Source organism: Arvicola amphibius, chromosome 14 (assembly GCF_903992535.2).
Source record: "Arvicola amphibius chromosome 14, mArvAmp1.2, whole genome shotgun sequence".
Taxonomy (NCBI): Eukaryota; Metazoa; Chordata; class Mammalia; order Rodentia; family Cricetidae; genus Arvicola; species Arvicola amphibius.
Window position 1 is genome coordinate 3,475,457 of NC_052060.1, and position 20,254 is coordinate 3,495,710.

Sequence of the window (20,254 nt, forward strand, 5' to 3'; positions counted from 1 at the left end):
GAGGGAGCGAGGCGGGAGCCTATCGCGCCTGCGTTTGTTGGGACGCACCGGCCGACGCTTCTCTGCGGACCTGATTCTTTAAGGGAAAGGGCTGTTGAGTGGTCTCCATTGTTCGGGATTAAGCGGGCCATGAGGTAAGCGGACAGAGGTGCTTGAAAGTTCCTCCCGAGACCTCGGCAGGGCGGGCTGCAGCGGATGCGGAGGACCAAGGGCCTGTGACTGGGCGGCTGACGGGAAGCCTGGCCGGCGAGAATGGAGTTGGAGGAGGCTGGTGGAGGCGGGGAGCCGGCCTGGAGGGACTAGAGGACCAGAGCGGGCATCCTCGGCTGCAGCGAGAAGGCAGGGGCGCTGCGCGTTTTCCTGGTGCCTAGTGTTTGACCAGTAGGACATGCCTGGCAGCTGTTAGGCTGCGCTGATAAAAGAGAAGTCACTTTACTCTGTTAGGCTTGGTGTGCCTCCCGTTCGGGGCTGCTTAGTAGGGTCTTGTGTGTCAGCGTCTGAACCTTGTGTTTTCCTGATATGAGCTCTGATAAAACCCAGAATTAGAAGTCGGGTGTGGTGTCGCACGCCGCAGTCACAGCGCTGGGGACGTAAGGCTTCACGGTCCGGAGTTCTAGGGTAGTCAGGAATACTTGAGACCCCTCTCAAAAACAAAAACAAATTCAGAATTAGGACGTCACGGGGGTGGGGCTGGGCACCGTTGTAATGGGGGAAAAGTGACTTCTGTAGTTGGGAACGGTAAGGTAAATTAGATGGAAACAGCTTGGCTGGTATGATGGAGACGTTTCCAGCGAGGTCATGGAAAATGTATGTATTTTTAGGGGCGACAGAGGACGTGGTCGTGGAGGGCGCTTTGGTTCCAGAGGAGGGCCTGGAGGAGGGTAAGTGTGGCTCTTTGCGTCTTTGGCCAGGTTTGTTCCAGTCATTTAGATGGAGGTTTGGAGTGGGCTGTTATACCTGATTTTGGTTTTTTGTTTTTGTTTTTATTTTTATTTTTTTTTGTTTTGTTTTGATTTTTTTCGAGACAGGTTTTCTCTGTGTAACTCTGGCTGTCTGCAACTCACTCTGTAGACCAGGCTGGCCTCAAACTCACAGAAAGCCGCCTGCCTCTGTCTCCCTGAGTGCTGGGGTTAGAGACAGGCCCACCACCGCCCTGCTCTACTTGATTTTGTGGAGGTCCCATGAAGCATTTCTCTCTTGATGTCCTGCTAAGTGAATTTAATGCAGCTCAGAAACTCCCGAATCCGTAAAAGACAAAGCTGTCCCTCTCACCTGCTTTCTGTTTGAGTAATTCTGGATTGTTTTTGTGTTTCAGGTTCAGGCCTTTTGTGCCCCATATCCCTTTTGATTTCTATTTGGTGAGTATTTGGTTTCCGAGGACTTTTCCTGGCCACTGCTCACTTTCAGATGAAGAAATGGAGCCTTGAATCTCCTTGTTAATGAAGTTGGATATTGTTCGGAGTAGATTTATGAATGGATGTGGTGTTTTATTTGAGAGAGGGTCTTTCTCTGTATGCCTGGCCGGCTTGGAGCAAAAAACAAACAAACAAACAAAAAAACCCCAAAACAACCAAACAAAAAACAAACCAACTGGCTAGCCAGTCTTTAAAGTGACTGTGGTCCTTTTGTAATCCCAGGAATGGAAGCCTGAGGCAGAAGGACCCTGTTCAAGGCCCAAAGCCAGCCTGGGCTACTAATAGTGAACAAGAACAAAACAGGAAACAGTATAAACAGAGCAGGGAAGATAATTCCTTTACTATTTGATTATAATATAAATAAATAATTTTTAGGATTTAATTTTGAGACAAGACCTGTATATATAATTTGGCTGGCCTAGAATTTACAAAACTCTGCCTGTCTCTGCCTCCTAAGTGCTAAAAGTGTGCTACCACACGTGGTGGGTCCCCCCCTACTCCCACCCCCCCACTGGGTCTATCTGTGTATCCTTGACTGTCCTGGAACTCAGAGATCCACCTGCCTCTCCCCCCTCACCCCCAACACAGTGTTAGGATTATAGGTATGTGCCACTGCCACCATACCCTGACTTCACAGTGAATTATTTATTTCATGTATGTGTATGTTTACCCTCATGCATACCTGGTCCACTTAGAGGCTAGAAGAGGTTTTTCAGGGGTTGTGAGCTACCGTGTGCGTGCTAGGAACCAACCTGGGCCTTCTGCTAGGATGCACAGAGCCCAGGGCATTTTATGTATCAGGTAGGTGGTGCACACCTGTAATCCAAGCACACAGGAGGATATGTCAGCATCAGCTACCCAGCAAGTTCAGGCCAGCCTATGATATAATAGGCTCTCTATCGCAAAGAATTAACAGAACAGTAAGGTAATGAGAACTTGAATTAGGTTCTTCCTATTTATATTTGGACTTGAACTTGGAGGAGTTAAAAGCAAGTGTTCCAAGTTGGGTGTAACGGCTTTGAAATAACAGAGTAGATGGAAAAACAGGATCAAATACAGACTTTCCTGTGTGGGAGTGAGGGGTGGGGTTACTATAAAGATTTGTATGTGAGTGTCTGTATGTATGTGCACCATACACATGCCTAGTACTGGTCCTAGTGGAGGCTGAAGAGGGAGTGAGATTCCTTGGAACTGAAGTTACAGGTGGTTGTGAGCCCATGTGGGTATTGTGAATTGAACCTGGGCCCTCTGTAAGAATAATTGCTGAGCCATCTCTCCAGCCCCCTTTCCCCCTTTTCTTTCCTTGTTTCGGGACAGGGTTTCTCTGTGTGTGTAGCATCCTGGAACTCTGTAGAGTGACGTTGAACTCAGATCATCTGCCTGTCTAGTGCTGGGACTAAAGGCATGCACCACCACACTTGACTTCTAGCCTCTATTATAATTATTATTAAAATGATTTCTTTTTATTTTTTGTGCATTAGTGTTTTGCCTGCATATGTCTATGAGGGTGTCAGATCCTCTGGAACTGGAGTTATAGACAGTTGTTAGCTGCCATGTGGTTGTTGGGGATTGAACCTGGGATCTCTGGAAGACCTGGTGCTCTTAACCCCTGAGTCATCATCTCTCTAGCCCTCCTACTTTTAATTTTTAAAATGTTTTTATAAGGGGGCTGGAGAGATGGCTCAGAGGTTAAGAGCACTGACTGCTCTTCCAGAGGTCCTGAGTTCAATTCCCAGCAACCACATGGTGGCTCACAGCCATCTGTAATGAGATCTGGTGCCCTCTTCTGGCCAGCAAGCATACAGACAGACAGAACGCTGTATACTAATAAATAAATTAATAAAAAAAAATGTTTTTATAACTAAGGAGTGGTGATGCACACTTTTAATTCCAGCAGTTGGGAGGCAGATGGCAGTCGGATTTCTGAGTTCAAGACCAGCCTAGTCTACAGAGAGTTCTAGGGAAGCAAGGACTACATAGGAAAGCCCCATCTTAAAAAACCAAGTAATAAATAATAGTGGTATTTTTATTACATTTATTATCATACATATACCATAGCAAATGTGTGAAGATCAGAGGACGACTTGCAGGATTTGGTTCTATTGTGCGGGTCCCAGAAGTTGATAATTCAGGGCCTTTATTGTCAAGCCATTTCCGTGGATCCTGTTTATATATTTTTGAGACCGGGTTTCACTGTAGTCCAGGCTGGTGCTGAACTGTTGATTCTCCTGCCTCTATCTTGGAAGTACTGGGATTACAAGTGCATAACAATTTTATTTCTGTTACTCAACAGTATATTCTTCTGTATGTTATTTTTGGTAAATAACAGTTTAATTTCTGGTTTAGTGTGAAATGGCTTTTCCTCGCGTCAAGCCTGCACCCGATGAAACATCCTTCAGCGAAGCTTTGCTGAAGAGGAATCAGGACCTTGCCCCCAATTCTGCGGAGCAGGTATGTTCTTTCCTGAGTCTGTGCTAAGGGCCTAAAGAGTTAGAGTTGGGCTGGAGAGATGACTCAGAGGTTAAGAGCACTGACTGTTCTTCTAGAGCACCCACATGATAGCGCACAGCTGCCTGTAGCTCCAGTTCCAGGGGATCTGACACCCTCACACAGACATGCATGCAGGCAGAACACCACTGTGTCTATGAAATAAAGTTAAAAAATAAATTGAAGAGTTAATAATCCATCTGGTTAATAAGAGTGTTGTCTTGCCTAGGATTGTAGGCCACTGGTAGACCACTTACCGAGCACACTTGAGGGTCTGGGTTGTCAGAGCCCAAATTCATCCCCCTTCTTACTGTAGGTGGAGAGTTTGGTGATGATACAAACAGATTAGATATGTTATTTTGTGTAGTTTTTGGCCTAAGGGTATTTTTGCTTTGTGACATTTTCAGGCTTCTATCCTTTCTTTGGTGACAAAAATAAACAATGTGATTGACAACTTGATCGTGGCTCCAGGGACATTTGAAGTGGTGAGCTTTACTGCATTAGCCCTGAGAAAGGGCGCCCTTGGTGGGATGGAAATTCCCTTGGCCCTTGCCTGTTAATCTTCCAGTTGTCTGCTATCCAGTTCAAAGCCCAAAGTGGAAAAGTACTGGGGCATTCTGGAACTTGTGATCTAAGGACAAGATTGTGTCCCTGGTCTAGTCCTGTGTGGCTGTCTGGGGTGTGATTTGGTCACAGGGGCTTCCAGATCTGGTAGTAAGGCTGCTAAAATAGGCCTGTGGGGACTTACCACCATCGTTTTTCTCCATTTCCCGGAAATCCCTTTTTCAACAGCAAATTGAAGAAGTCCGACAGGTCGGATCCTATAAAAAGGGGACAATGACTACAGGACACAATGTGGCTGACTTGGTGGTAATACTAAAGATCCTGCCAACATGTAAGTGTTTTTCTCTGTTGGGAATGGGACATGGTGTTGGGCATGTTAGCTTGTCATGGGATGTCTTGATGTGGGAGAGTCTTCTGTTTGTGTTGATTTCATTGGTTAATAAAGAAACTGCCTTGGCCCATTTGATAGCCAGCCCTTAGGTGGGTGGAGTAGACAGAACAGGACTCTGGGAGTGAGGCAGGCGCTTCGGGCAGTCGCCATGCCTTTCCTCTCTGGGTCAGATGCGATGGAGCCAGCTGCCAGGTCAGACATGCTGAATCTTTCCCAGTAAGACACCACTTGTGGTGCTACACAGATTATTAGAAATGGGTTAAAGCAAGATGTGAGAATTAGCTAATAAGAGGCTGAAACTAATGGGCCAGGCAGTGTTTAAATCAATACAGTTTGTGTGTTGTTATTTCGAGGCATAAGCTAGCCGGGCGGCCTGGAGCCGGGCGGGATGAAAAGCAGGCCTGCCCACAGCTCCTTCTACAATGTCTGAGAGCCCAGGACCCCTCAGAAGGTCTGCGTCTGCTTTGGGCATGTTAGCTTGTCATGGCGAGTCTGAGAGCCCAGGACCCCTCAGAAGGTTTGCATCTGCTCCGAATATCTATGTAGTGGCAACAGCAGCTGCACTTACATAAAGAGTCAGGGCTTTGTGGGGCAGCATCTAGCAGGAGTCTGAACCCAACCTCTTTTTTAAGATTTTTAGCCAGGCAGTGTTGGCGCACGCCTTTAATACCAGCACTTGGGAGGCAGAGACAGGCGGATCTCTGTGAGTTCGAAGCCAGCCAGCCTGGTCTACAGGAGCTAGTTCCAGGTCAGGCTCCAAAGCTATAGAGAAACCCTGTCTTGAAAAACAAAAACAAAGCCAGGCGGTGTTAGCGCATGCCTTTAATCCCAGCACTCGGGAGGCAGAGGCAGGCGGATCTCTGAGTTCGAGGCCAGCCTGGTCTACAAGAGCTAGTTCCAGAACAGGCTCTAGAAACTACAGGGAAACCCTGTCTCGAAAAACCAAAAAAAAAAAAAAAAAAAAAAAAAAGATTTTTATATTTTATTTCTATTGGTGTTATGCTTGTATGAATGCATGAATACCAAGTACATGCCTGGTGCTCACAGAGGTCAGAAGAGGGCTTTGGATCCCCTGGAACTGGAGCTATAGATTGTTGTGAACCACCAAATAGGTGTTGGAAATTGAACCCAGGTCCTCTGCAAGAGGAACAAGTACTCTTAACCCCTGAGCCAGCCCTCCAGCCCACCTTCGTAAACATTGAGGTTAGATGTAGGGCTGGTAATAATTTAAAGTCCAAACCATCCATCTGTCTGTCCATCCATTTGTGAGTGGAAGGGAAATAGTAAATTTATTATTTATTTTTATTATTTGTTTTAGACAGGGTCTCACTCTGTAGCTCTGGCTATCCTAGAATTCACTATGTAGAGCAGGCTGGCCTCCAACTCAGGTTTGCTTGCCTCTGCCTCCTGAGTGCTGGGATTAAAGGTGTTTACCACCACACTGGGCTCTTTGGTTTTTTTTTTTTTTTGCGATTGGAGTGATATGGGACTAACTGTGGTGTGTGTCTAGAAGTTATGGCCAGTACTAAAGTCCACATCCATTAACTGGAATCAGTTTTGCTCCCTGTGAGACATGGGTTGTGTCTAGACACATCTTTGAGTATTTCAACCAGGAGGTGCTACTGGCACGAGTAGGGAAAGGGGCCAGGAGTGCTAAGACAGACCCTGTCCTCACTGCAGAGAATAACCCAGCCCACATGTCCTGAGTGCTAGTGACCTGGGAACACTGCTGTGCAAAGAAGGCATTAGAAAGCCTTTAATCTCAGCACTTGAGAAGCAGAGTCTACAGAGTGAGTTCCAGGACAGCCAAGGCCACAGAGGAAAACCCTGCCGCAAAAAAAAAAAAAAGAAAGAAAAGAAAAGAAAAAGTAAAAAGAAGTGTATGCCTGGGGATTCCTGTTGCTTGAGACTTCCAAATTCTGTGTCCAGACTTTCATTCCCCTAGCAAGAGTGTTCATTTAGTTGAATAAGCTTCAGTCTAGAAACAATGTGGAAATGCCACATTGTTTACTGATAGAAGTAGTCTACATAAAATGTGTACTGTAACATTAATTATGTCCTTTTTTTCCCATCTAGTGGAAGCTGTTGCTGCCCTGGGGAACAAGGTTGTGGAAAGCCTGAGAGCCCAGGACCCCTCAGAAGGTCTGTGTCTGCTCTGAATATCTGTGTAGTGGCAGCAGCAGCTGCACTTACATAGAGTCAGGGCTGTGTGGGGCAGCATCTAGCAGGAGTCTCAGGCAGTCAGAGTTTATTTTCTTTTATTATGAAGGATGGGTTATGAGAGAGATTTACTCCGTAGCTCAGGCTGGCCTTAAATTACCTTCCTCCTCCCTCAGCCTTCCAGGTGCTAGGATCATAGATGGGTATGCACCACTGAATTGTGATGTGTTTAAAAGCTCTGTAATTCAGAAATAACCCTAAGCTTAAATTTGCATGTGTGGTGTTGAGGTTGAACACAGTGCCTCTCATTCATGGTGATTATTGGCCACTGGGCTTCATCTCCAGACCGCGTCTCTTCAGCGCACTGTCCCTCTGCCCGCCTACTTCTGAGATGGGTATCATGTCAGATTGGTCTAGCACTCCTGATGATCTTGCTGCCACCTTCCACTTACTGGTATCCAAGCTCTTATTGATGTTTGAGACCAGCCTTTGCTACATATACATCTTGTCTCAAAAATTAAATAGCTCACTGCCAGAAAACCCACCTGTTAACCAGGTATGGCGGCATACCTATAATCCCAACATTTGAGAAGCTAGGGCAGGAGGTTTGATAATTTAAGACCAGCCTGAGCTATATACATAGTAAGACCTTGTTCCCAAAACAAAATGAAGGCTGGGAAGATAGAGCCTAGCTGGCAGGGTCCATGTCTAGCATGTGTGAAGTTCTGAGATCAGTACTCAGCATTATATCCGGCAGATTTGGTGGCACACTTACATATGCTTAGCTTAGTGAGGCAGAGGAAGGGGGATCAGCAGGGCAGTCATCTTTGGCTACACAATGAGTTAGAAGGCAGCCTGAACTAAAATGAGATCTTATCTCAAAAGGAAAATGGGTTAACAAGATGGTACAGTGGGTAAAGGTGCTTGCCACTAAGCCTGATGCCCTGAGTTTGTTTCCTGGGCCTACATGGTAGAAGGAAAGAACTTATTCCTAAAAGGTTGTCCTTTGGCCCACTCACACATGCTCTAAATATAATTTAATAATAAAAGCAAAACAGAACAAATATGTGTTACATATTTTGATTATTTTGTTCTTTTAGTTTTGACCATGCTGACTAATGAAACTGGCTTTGAAATCAGCTCTTCTGATGCTACGGTGAAAATTCTCATTACAACAGTCCCGCCCAATCTCCGGAAACTGGACCCAGAACTCCATTGTGAGTCTTCTGTCCCCATTTGTGACGGGAGCCAAGGCTTTGGCGCTTTCTGGAAGTTTTAGTATTGCGTTAACTGTGAGGGATTACTTTCACCATAATTTGTAAACAGCTTTACCAGCTTCCTAGTAAGATTTTCAAAGCCTTAAAAAGGATTATAGGGGCTGGAGAGATGGCTCAGTGGTTAAGAGCATTGCCTGCTCTTCCAAAGGTCCTGCGTTCAATTCCCAGCAACCACATGGTGGCTCACAACCATCTGTAATGAGGTCTGGTGCCCTCTTCTGGCCTGCAAACATACACACAGACAGAATATTGTATACATAATAAATAAATAAATATTTTAAAAAAAAGGATTATAGAAGAAAAAAACTTGAAGAAAAATTTTTAAAAAAGTAAAAGCGTGTGTAAATACTTAGACGGGAAGTAGATTATTGGAAGAGATATGTATGTTGCCTGTTTTCAGATTTAGCTGGGGGGCAACCATAGTGTTTGGACAAGTGGCTTGCCGTACTCCTGGACAGGCATTGGGATTGACTCTATTGCACATTTAATAGGAAAGTTTCTTAGCCTGTTATGCTTGTCTCCAGTGGACATCAAGGTGTTGCAGAGCGCCTTAGCAGCCATCCGGCATGCCCGCTGGTTTGAAGAAAATGCTTCTCAGTCCACGTGAGTCTCACTGGTTATTTGTAGAAGATAACGCTTCCTGGAGTGTAGTGGTTCTGGCCTGTGATCTAGCCACCATGAACAATAGCCCCGCCTCCTCTGACAGAACTGTTTCAGATGTGATGTCTGGGTTTTGATTTTTACCTAAATAAACAAGGTTGGGGAGGGTATGTTAATATTTTAATTATGTGTGTGAGTGCACATACACAGGTCAGTTGGGTAGCTAGTCTCAGGACAACTTTAAGGAATTTTCTCCTTTCATTTCAGGTTTTTCAGACTTAGGAACAAATGCCTTTCTCTCTTGATCCAGCTGGTGGCCACTGTACATGTAGTTCTCTAAACAGTATAGTCAGTGTTCCTCAGTGTGGAACTACCAGTATGATGTTATTACCTCTAACCTATGGGTCTCTTACATTCAGAGTTAAAGTTCTCATCAGATTGCTAAAGGACTTGAGGATTCGTTTTCCTGGCTTCGAGCCTCTCACACCCTGGATCCTTGACCTACTTGTAAGTTAAAAAAAAAAAGAGTGGCTGAGGATGTAGCTCTGTGTAGAGTGCTTGTTTAGTATGTGAGAGGTCATGGTGCAATTGGAGTCACTCTTCCCCTATATTTAGTTAGTTAATTTTGAGACAGGGTTTCTCTGTAGCCCTGGTTGTGGTGAAACTTACTCTGTAGACCAGGCTGGCATTGAACTCAGGTCCAACTGCTCTGTCTCTAGAGTACTTGGATTAAAAGGATGTGCTGCCACACCCAGCTTGATTTACTCCTAGACCTACCAACATCAGAAATCCAATGAGGCCAAAAAGAAATTGTAGTCAGTCTTCGACAGACTGAGACAGGAGCATTTGGAGTTCGAGGATAGTCTTAGGGAGACCCTGTCCTAAAAAAAATAACCCACCAAAGTTTAGTCTAGGAAGACTAGAAGTTTACTGCTTCACTGACGGTTTTAGTGCGCGGTGAAAGTACTCTGTGCTCCCATTCCTCTGTCAGCTCATCATTACAGCTAGTTTCCTCCTTACTTGAGGTTTTAGTTTGTTTGAACTTAGATTTGCCGGTTGGTAGCACACCTAGCAGACTTATTCTCTTCCAGGGGCACTACGCGGTGATGAATAACCCTACCAGACAGCCTTTGGCCCTAAATGTGGCATACAGGTATAGCATGCTTCTTTAGGTTTGGGGTATAAGCTGTTTTGTGTGCTTTCTAAGTAAGTGTCTTTGTGTTCTAGGCGTTGCTTGCAGATTCTGGCTGCAGGACTGTTCCTGCCAGGGTCAGTGGGCATCACTGACCCCTGTGAGAGTGGCAACTTCAGAGTACACACAGTCATGACCCTAGAACAGCAGGACATGGTGTGCTACACAGCTCAGACTCTGGTTCGAATTCTCTCCCATGGAGGCTTTAGGAAGATCCTTGGCCAGGAGGGGGATGCCAGCTGTGAGTTCACCCTGTGGTGTGGTCCAGGGGTTCTGATCTATAGAGACACTGTATCTTAAGGTGCCCTAATATTTCTGGATATAGCTTATTTTGTTTACTGACTATATTTATGAAACACGTTTTTTCCTTCTCTTCTAGATCTTGCTTCTGAAATATCTACCTGGGATGGAGTCATTGTGACACCTTCAGAAAAGGCTTATGAGAAACCACCTGAGAAGAAGGAGGGAGAAGAGGAAGAGGAGAACACAGAAGAGCCACCTCAAGGGGAAGAAGAAGAAAGTATGGAGACTCAGGAGTGAACTCCCCTTACTCCTTGCTGCCCAAGGGAAGATGGGGCTAAGCCAGCTGCCATGGGCTTTATATGGTGGCATTTCTGTGGCATAGGGAGATGGAAGGAAAACAAACTAAAGGAAAGAAGGAGTTACTGTTTCGATAGCGGCTAAGCAGCCAGATGTCTCCCATTTGTGACTGTATATGCCATCCGTCCATCTGAATGAAGCACATTCCCAATATTTAAACCTAACCACTCCCAACTGGTATATTCTGTTGAAATGTTGTAAAGTGTCTAGGAATTTTTTTTTCTACGAAAAATGAGTAAAGTACTTCCTAGCCAGGCTTTTGGTTTTATTTTTTAATATGTAGCAGTCATTTTTGCCTTCTATACACTTCATTTAGAATTAAAGTTGAATCTTTTATTATAAACACTGAGATTGCAATTTCAGCCTATATAAATTAATGTTTGAGACTAAACTGGAATACACTGAAGTCTTGTGATGTGGGACTCTACCATTCTGGGCTATTGTGGAACTCTTGTACACCAACATTGTGATGGCTAATTTTCATGTCAGTGTGGCTTAGGAGATTGGTGAGACATGCCTAGTTTTCTGTGGAGGATTAACTGAGCAAGATCACCCTAGATGTGGATGAAATCATTTTATGAGCTGGGTGCCTGGACAGAATAAAGTATAAAAAAGCAGGCAGAATCCCAGCATTCCCTTCTCTTGGCCAGCAGCAGATGGAGAAGCTTGGTTACCACACACTCATGTCTGACAATAGGCCCAGAAACATGGGTCACGGTGACCATGTCCTGAACCCTTTGAGACCACAAAGAAGATAAATCCTTTTTTGTTAATAACCGATAAGAAGCATTTAATAATGTTGACCAATACTATCAACATTCAAGCCAGGGTAGTCAAGGGGGATAGATTATTTACCTTGACTTTGCCTAAGTCCTCAGTTGTAAACAAAACAAGTGAAACCACACGTAGAGGGAATCCTAAGACAGCAAGTGACAGGATGGTTAACATTGGTTAACTAGGCCTGGAAAGGATGGAACTCCAACTATGAAGCTTTAAGTTTTTATTTTATGTGAATGGATGTTTTGCCTGCATCTATGTCTGCATCTTGTATGTGTGCTGTGCCCCAAAAGGCCCGAAGAGGGCATTGGATCCCCTGGAACTGCTGTAGATTGCTATGAGCCACCCCTTAGGTGCTGGGAACTGAACTCCATCATCTGGAAGAACAGTCAGTGCTCTTGAATCACTGAGCCACCCCTCCAGCACTTAAAATACATAGCTAAAAAAAAAAAAAAAAAAAAAAAAAAAAAAAAACCCTAAAAGCTTAGGGGCTCTGCTCTGTCAAGGCACTCTGTCCTTGACCTCAGATCTTCATTTCATTTGTTGTGCTCTCCCGGGGCAGGCAGCAATAGTTGTGACCCTTGCTAAGAAACAAAGATAAAAATATATAGGATATATATGTAGAGATGAATCTGGAAGAGTCATGACCATGAGAGGAACTGTGGTAAAGCAGAGGGGGAGGAGTGGAAATATTCCTGCACTAACTCTGGTGTGTTTTGAACTTTCTATCACATGATGCCTAACCTTAACATTCTCTGTGGGGAAATGTGTAGATGTGAGCCAGGCACCCTGGTACATGCCTGTAATCTCAGCATTTAGCCAGCCTGGGCTACACAGTGAGACCTTGTCTCAAAATCCAAAGGCAGAAGCTTATTTTTGGAAGCACAAGCTGTAACGGAAGCTCTTTAGGAAAGTCTGCAGTATGCATGTTTCTTGAGGCCACTACATGAACGAGTACACAGTTCAAACAAACCTAACATCGACAGAAACTTCTGGGATCTTCTCATGGCTACCAAAAAAAGCAGCTGGGGAACAGTACTTGTACACTCAGGTCACAGGCCCAACTTATTTGCTTGGAGAACCAGGAGGGTAAACTCCTGAATCCAGCATTGCTCTCCTTCGAGCTGTTTCCTTGGCAACACTGTGATTTAGCCGCCTTAGCCGTTCCTACAAGACAGGAAGACAGGGAATCTAATAACCGCTGTAAAAAGTTTACCTGAGTTAAGAAGACACTGAGCGTTACCTTAGGCTTGGACTCTATCTTATTTTATTTTCAAGACAGGGTTTCTCTGTGTAGTCCTGGCTGTCCTGGAACTCACTCTATAGACCAGGTTGGCCTCAAACTCAGATCCACCTGCCTCTGCCTCCCTGGGATTAAAGTGCTGGGATTAAAGGTGTGTGCCACCACCACAAGGCTGGTTCAGGCAATCCTTTAAGTATATATAAGCTTGTAAACGACATCCACTAGATATTAAGAATACTTGTCTAGTATTTTAGAGGACCTGAGGCTGAGGTCTAGTATGGGGGAGGGGTTAACACCGCCCTTTCCCCAGCGTTTAAAATGTTTGGTGGCTTTCACTGTGTTGAAGACATAAAGTATGATAAAGAACTGTTAAGACTTTTGTTTTGCTTTTTCGAGACAAGGTTTCTCTGTAGTTTTAGAGCCTGTTCTGCAACTAAGTTTTGTAGATCAGGCTGGCCTCTGCCTCCCGAGTGCTGGGATTAAAGGCGTACCACCGCCTGGTCTGTTTTGCTTTTTTGATCCAGGGTCTTGCTAGGTAGCCCTGGCTGATCTAAGTCCCTGTGTAGTCCAGGCTATGCTCCAAGTCCTAACCATCCTTCTTGCCTTAGCCCACCAAATTCTGAAATTTCATTATGTGTCAACATGCTCTGCTAAGAAAACTTAATTACCTGGGCATTCTGTAAAATATTGTTCACCAAGACAACTCGTCGCCTGGCATTAAGCAGCTTCTTAACATAGGGGTCCAGATCCAAGGCCACCTTCTGATCCTCACTGATCCGGCATAGTTCTGAGAAGATTAAATGGGCAACCAACATCTAAGGGCTCATTTTTTGTTCTTAGGGAATATAAAAGAGGAACAAGATGAAAAACACTCTTGCAGTCTTGTGTGACCACAGATACCTACCCTTCACTCCCTTTCATTCTGTCCTAAGATATACCCAGAAATTAGAGTCCGTGAGTAGTTCTGATATTGAGGAAACCAAAGCTCGTAAAAGTGAGTTCAAGGGTTCTAGGTATCCCGGTGCTCACTCACCTGTAGCTAGGTTGTCAATTTGTTCCCGGAGCTCTACCTGGCTTTCTCTGCAAAGAGGTACAAAGGCCTACACGGTCAGTGAATGGGACGCGGGAAACTAATTCTACTTATTCCTCAAGTACTGAGACGAGCCAGTCTCAAAGGCCTCACCTCCGCCTCTTTGACCCAGAAGAGTCTCAAGAACTTACCGGGTCTTTACCTCTCGCGGCCCCGCCCCTAAAGCCAGTTCCACAGGCCCCGCCCCCAGCCCTCCGGGTCCAGCACCTGACCGCGTGCACGTGAGAGTCGAGTTGCTGCACAGCGGGTCGCAGGAACTCCAGGAGCCCCTCGGCAAAGAGGTCGCGGCCCGTGGGCCCCGCCACCGGGGTCCCTGCCCCTGACACGGCAGCAGAACCTGCCGCCGCCATCACCAACTGCCCTGACGCCCGCAGCCTGCCGCGAGGGCCGCCGGGAAAGGCAGCGTGCGGCGCTGCGCCGCGAGGGGGCGCTGAGGAGCACAGTCCGTCCGGCGATGGGCTAGCTGGGAAATGGAGTCCTCAGAGAGCCGCGGGCGAGCGTGCTAGTCCCCTGGAAATTGCAGTTCTTTAGCGGGCCTGAAGGAGCGGGATCCAGACTTCAAGAACCATGTTTTTGGATTGGTTATTTTTAAATTTTACTTTATTTATTTTTTTTTTTTTAAGGCAGGGTCTCTTTACATAGCCCTGGGTGGCTTAGTACTATGTAGACCAGGATGGTCTCGAACTCACCGAGATTCGCCTCCCTCTGCCTCCCGAGTGCTGGGATTAAGGCTTTTGTTCTTTTTCTTTTCTTTTTTGAAAAGTGAAACTAAGTGCTGTTGTCCATAGCCTCCCCATGGGAATCGATGAGAAAGCCAGTTGATGTTCATGTTAAAGTTTTATATTTCTCCTTTTTTATTTTTGTTGTTTTGTTTTTGGGACAGTAGCCCTGCTGTCCTAGCACTAGTGATGTAGACCAAGCTGGCCTTGAACTCAGATTTCCGCCTGCCTCTGTGATCCCAGGCTTATACCACCACTGCCCAGTGAATTTTTATATTTCTAAAGATTGTATTATTTATTTTTGTTAAGCAAATTCTTGCCATGTAGCCTAAGTTAGCCTCGGGCTCACAGTCTTTTTGTCTCAGTCTCTCTAGTGCTGGAGTTATAGGCCTGTGCCATCATAACAGGTTTTTAAAGATTTTTATGCTGATTTGGGGGGGCAGGAGAGGATCCCTGGGGTTTGAACCTAGCAGGGCATCGCGATTGCTAGAAAAATGCTCTCTGCTGAATTATATCCACACAGAACCTTACCTCCCACCTCCACTTTTTATTTTGAGGTTAAGTTTCACTAAATTGCTGAAGTGGACTTGAATTTGCTTTGTAGCCACTACATGCAGGCCTTGGATATGCGCCCTCCTGTTTCAGGAACAGGCTTGCACCAGGTCTGGCTCAAAAGAAGTTTCCAATTTGTTTTTCAGTTTTTTGTAGTATGTGTTCATGTGTATGTGTGTAGCTACCTCTGCCATGGCATATGTGTGGAGGTCAGTTCTCTCCTTCCAGCATGTGGGTCCCTGGTCCCGAGGTTACTCCTCCTTCCCTTTCTCTCTGTATGTGTGTGTGTGTGTGTGTGTGTGTGTGTGTGTGTGTGTGTACACAAGTGCAGTGAGTGCAGGTACCTAGGGAGATCAGAAGTGTTGGAGTTACAGGCAGTTGTAAGCTGCCTGACATGGGTAACAAGGAGCCAAATTCCAGTCCTCTGGAAAACCATTATGTGCTCTTAACTGCTAAGCCATCTCTCCAGCCCCCAAAAGGTGGTTTTAAATTATCACTTAAAACCTATGTGATATGGGTTCAGTGAGGCATAAAATCCCCTGGAGCTTTGAGGCCAGAGGCGTTGGATCCCCTAGAGCTGGAGTTACAGTTGTTTATGAGTTTCCTGCTGTGGGAACCCATCTGGGGATCTCTGCAAGTGCACTAAGTACTCTTACCCACTGAGCCATCTCTTCAACTTCTCCGTGGTGCAGGAGGTTTTTCTGTATTTGTGTTGCTTTCATTGGTTGAATAAATAAACTGCCTTGGCCTTTTGATAGGGCAGCAGTTAGGTAGGCGGAGTAGACAGAACTGGATGCTGGGAAGAAGGGCAGACAGAGAGCCACCATGGAGATGCCAGGTCAGACATGCTGAATCTTTCCCGGTAAACCATGACCTCGTGGTGACACACAGATTAATAGAAATGGGTTAAACCAAGATGTAAGAGTTACCCAAGAAGAGGCTAGATATAATGGGCCAGGCAGTGTTTAAATTAATACAATTTCTGTGTGGTTATTTTGGGAGTTAAGCTAGCCAGGCGGTGGGACGTGACCCGCTCCTCCTTACTACATCTCCCCACCCAAGAATGTTTTTAATGGCATCAAATATGCACAAAACTGAATATGCCTTCCTTAAAAAGGAATGGACTTAAGAATGAAATACTGATATAGGGCCGGGCGGTGGTGGCGCACGCCTTTAATCCCAGCACTCGGGAGGCAGAGGCAGGCGGATCTCTGTGAGTTCGAGGCCAGCCTGGTCTACAAGAGCTAGTTCCAGGACAGGCTCTAAAAAAGCTGCAGAGAAACCCTGTCTCGAAAAACCAAAAAAAAAAAAAAAAAAAAAAAAAAAAGAAAGAAAGAAATACTGATATAGGCTAGGCCATGGATGTCCTTTAAGGACATTTCTGTTATACAAAATAACCTGGCCTCCAAAGGACAAATATCGTATGGTTTCACATATATGAATGGCCAAATTCATGGAATTAAAAATGTAGGGTGGGGCTGAGGTGTAACTCTGTGTGAAGGCACTTGTATAGCATACCTGAGGCTCTGGGTTAGGTTATCAGCACCGAAAAACAACAGAAGTCGGGTAGGGTGGAGTGAAGAGTAGGATTGCTTGATGGGCAAAGAGTCCCAGTTTGGGAAGATACACGGGTATCCACTTGCTGCTACCGAACTCTATTTTTAAACATACTTAAGGTGAATTGTGTTATGCACACTTCTGGCTTTGTTTCTGAGGCAGGTCTCACTATGTAGCTTGGCTGGCCTGGCACCCACAGAGATCAAGCATACAGGGGAAACAGATAAGCAGAATAGCAGCAGCCACTAGAGTTTTGAAGTCCTGTACCCCTGATCTGAGGTACAGATACTGTTGAAAAGGGCATAGCAAACTTAATGAATGGCACAGAAATTGCTGTAACGCCATGTTGGTGGACTGTGCTGGATTCTGTGTTCTGAAGTTGCTGCTAAAGCTGTTTATGGGAGATGGCCCTCTTAGCACACTGATAACAGCTTGAGGACACTGGGTGCTACTGGCTGTTCTGCATCCCAGGACCTTAGTCGGGGAAGCCACCAGCGCCAGAAAGCAGCATCTCCTCCTGCTTTTCCAGCTCTGTCAGATGGTAAAGGAAACATTCAAGAGATCCAGAACTATTTTTACTGAGTAGACAGAAAGAGTTAATGTATCACTGTGAGAGTATCTTTCTTTCATTTGTTTGAGCAAAGTGTTCAACACCCAGTGCAGCAGCAGTGGCACCTGGTACAACAGCATGTGCTCAGGCTGGTTGTTGTAGCGCACCATTCCCGTCTGCGCTCTATGTGCTACCAGTTTGTGAACCGGGCAAGGGGCTGGAGATTGAAACACACAAAGACACACAGACAGAGACACAGGTCATCCTTGAAACAGGAATGCCCCCTGTGTACTAGAGCCCCTTAAATAGAGATCCTTAACTGATAGCCGCGCCCCAGCCAAACCCACCAGAAACCACTCTCCTGCCATCAGGAACTTCTGAGGGTCTCTTGCTCAGAGAAGCTGCAAGCATTACAAGTTGCTTACCAGAAATTCAGGATTTGGGGGGTTCACAGCTCCCAACATCTCACCCCTTTTTTTCTTTTTCTTCGACAATCTTTTTTTAGGGAATTTGGGCATTGTCGATCTGTCTGGCTGCTTCCTGCTGAGCGGGAGTGCTGCATTCTTGGGGGTACTCCTTTTAATCTGTCTTTTAAACTTACTCTTTTCCTGCGTCTCTGGGGCTATACTCTGTCATTTTTTCATTCTTTTTGTACTCTTTTTACTCTTCCTTTTTGAGGCCTATCAATTCACCCTCCTGTCTCCTGTTTCGGAGGGTGTCCCTCAGAGCGTCTCTGGGGATGAAAACACACATACCAATCTTTAATCCACCCTCACCATTCCCGAAGGCGACCTCTCAGCATTCCCTAGTTCTTGATCTCGGTGGGACCTCCACTGAGGTTGTCAGTGATGATCTGCTGCCATCACTTAGGCAGAGGGCTCATAGGTACTGTCCATCACAATGCCAGCGGCTGCTTAAAGTCCAAGTGGTGAAGGGGCTCCATCCTGGGTGACTTTGACTTCCTAGCCTCCAACTTGGGCCTCAATTCTTCATCGTCACATTTCATTTTCTTCCTGACTTTTAAAACTTAAGAATCCCCTGTATCAGAGCTACCCAAGCAAGTCACCTTCAGCCTGAACAGGTGTCTTTGTACTTCTTCCAACACCGATGGTCTGCTAGGTAACCCCACTGCTCCCCAAAAACCTCAATCCAGTGCCTCTCTCCCCAATCATGGCAGGGATGATTCCTCCAGAGTCAGGCCTGGAGATGTTGCCCACCATCGGTGTATAAGTAGTGGGTCAGTTGACACACACAAACCTGTAAGCAGACTTGTGCACAATATACCCTGCTAACCTAATTGTGCTCTCGCGGTCAGCCTTTCCTTCTGCCTATATTTCTCATCAGCTGTGCTTGCTGGTGCTGATGGAGTCCAGTGCCTCCACGCTTTAGTGTATGTCCTGGAGGGTCTGGCCCTGCCTCACTTCAAGCTCCCTCTTCTGACTTCACTTACCCACTCCTTCAACAGTTGTTAGGCTGACTTGCCTAACTTGTCTTGGTTGCCTTTAGGTAGGTGCATAAGGTAGCTTTGCAGGAATATTTGTGTTGGCTCAGGTAGCAAACAGTGCCTCTACCTAGAGGCTACCTGTACCCTGTACCGCACCTGGGTGAGACAATGTGCACTTGTGGGAGGGTGCACAAGAATGATGTCTAACTTTACCCAAGGACTTCGGCATCAGGTCTCTTGACAAGTCCAAAGAACACGGATGTGGATATTCTGGGCTTGCTCTTCTAGGAGACCAGAACTTAAGGTACCCCAGATTTCAGTGCAGGGGCTTAAAGAGTGAAGGGTGAGCTTTGGAAAGGATTAAGCATACTCAGGCAGGCAGCTTGTGGTTCTAGTTGCTTACTGATAGCTATTCCTGGAGAGCAGCCATCTGCTTGGGTGAAATCTCAGCTGCTAAGGACTCCTGCTGATCACAAAGGATGAGAAATGAGGATGTGTTCCTGGTCTTGGCCTTCCCTCATCCATTCTCAAGCCTGTTTTTTATTTTCATCCCTTTAAAGAATGTGCAAGGCAAGTGAATTTAAGATTGTAGGGCATTTTGGAGAACCCTTCCCATCAAACTTCCAGAAAGCTTTTCCATTGCATCCCTTTCCATGGATGTTTATATTGAGCTGATAAGGTAAAAAAGCTAAACACAAGTCAAACTTAGATGAAGTGAGTCCCTTAAAAGGCATCAAAAACACCCCTCAGTTATGGCCTGGACCTGCTGGGCATTTGTTGCCATTAGCACAGACCACAATTGCCCTTGGCCTGCCTCCATTCCCTGTGATGTGGGATGTTCTTCTGTATTTGTGATGTTTTCATTGGTTAATAAAGCTGTTTTGGCCAATAGCTTAGGCATATTTCTATCTAGCTTTTACATTTCAAATTAACCCATTTCCGTTAATCGAGTATCCGCACAAGGCTGTGGCTTACTGGTAAGGATCTGGAGTCTGCTTCGACAGTTATATGGCATCTCTTTGACCCTGCCTATTTTATATCTCTGTTCTGATTTCCTGCCTAGCTTTACTCTACTAAGCCATTGGCCAAAACAGCTTAATAACCAATGGTAATAAAACATTTATAGTATACAGAGGGGAATCCCACATCATCTATGTTTTATTTTGGCCTACTTTATATTATCCCTCTATCCTTACATTGCCCCTGAGCCACGTGGTCAGCCTGGATCCCCAGCATGCTTGGTTGAATCATTAGCTAAGGTGTGGAGGTTGGAGCCCACCCAAAGAGTGGGAACTTCCATCCCTACCCCTACCCATTCTGCCATCCATAGTGAGCAGAATGCACCATTGGCATATCAAGCGAAAAAATTGCGGAAACAAGACAGACATGGTGGCACAGACCTGTAATCCCAACATTCAGGAGGGTGAGACAGGATTATGAGTTCAAGGTCAGTTTACGCTGTATTATTAAGAACTAGTTTTACCACCAGGCAGCGGCGGTGGTGCATGCCTCTAGTCCTTTATTCCCAGGATCAGAGGCAGGCAGATCTCTGGGTTCGAGGCCAGCCTGGTCTAGAGTGAGTTCCAGAACAGCCAGGGCTACACAGTGAAGCCCCATGTCAAAAAACAAAACAAAC

At 45.7% G+C, this 20,254-nt stretch overlaps 2 protein-coding genes across 2 annotated transcripts; one reads left to right on the top strand and one right to left on the bottom strand.

Moving 5' to 3' along the window:
- The first annotated feature begins 26 nt into the window (after positions 1-26).
- Positions 27-10,943, top strand: Ilf2 (interleukin enhancer binding factor 2). Its single transcript, XM_038311620.2, has 13 exons — positions 27-134; positions 822-881; positions 1,316-1,358; positions 3,762-3,866; positions 4,310-4,387; positions 4,695-4,797; positions 6,934-6,999; positions 8,118-8,234; positions 8,819-8,897; positions 9,314-9,401; positions 9,986-10,047; positions 10,122-10,327; positions 10,466-10,943. Exons 1-13 carry the CDS (start codon positions 130-132, stop codon positions 10,624-10,626), a joined length of 1,173 nt encoding a protein of 390 aa, XP_038167548.1. The 5' UTR covers positions 27-129; the 3' UTR covers positions 10,627-10,943.
- A 728-nt stretch (positions 10,944-11,671) lies between these two features.
- On the bottom strand, positions 11,672-14,182 carry Snapin (SNAP associated protein). The gene is made up of 4 exons (XM_038311621.2): positions 14,004-14,182; positions 13,740-13,786; positions 13,375-13,493; positions 11,672-12,630 (listed from the first exon to the last, which is right to left on the bottom strand). Exons 1-4 carry the CDS (start codon positions 14,144-14,146, stop codon positions 12,529-12,531), a joined length of 411 nt encoding a protein of 136 aa, XP_038167549.1. The 5' UTR covers positions 14,147-14,182; the 3' UTR covers positions 11,672-12,528.
- Between the last annotated feature and the right edge of the window lie 6,072 nt (positions 14,183-20,254).

Coding starts and splice junctions, on each gene's coding strand:
- Ilf2 (XM_038311620.2), top strand. Junction 882..1,315: donor AGAGGAGGGCCTGGAGGAGG/GTAAGTGTGGCT, acceptor TTTGTGTTTCAG/GTTCAGGCCTTTTGTGCCCC. Junction 10,048..10,121: donor GCCCTAAATGTGGCATACAG/GTATAGCATGCT, acceptor TTTGTGTTCTAG/GCGTTGCTTGCAGATTCTGG.
- Snapin (XM_038311621.2), bottom strand. CDS start 14,146: ATGGCGGCGGCAGGTTCTGCTGCCGTGTCAGGGGCAGGGACCCCGGTG. Junction 13,494..13,739: donor AATTGACAACCTAGCTACAG/GTGAGTGAGCAC, acceptor TAATCTTCTCAG/AACTATGCCGGATCAGTGAG. Junction 12,631..13,374: donor ATATTTTACAGAATGCCCAG/GTAATTAAGTTT, acceptor CCTGTCTTGTAG/GAACGGCTAAGGCGGCTAAA.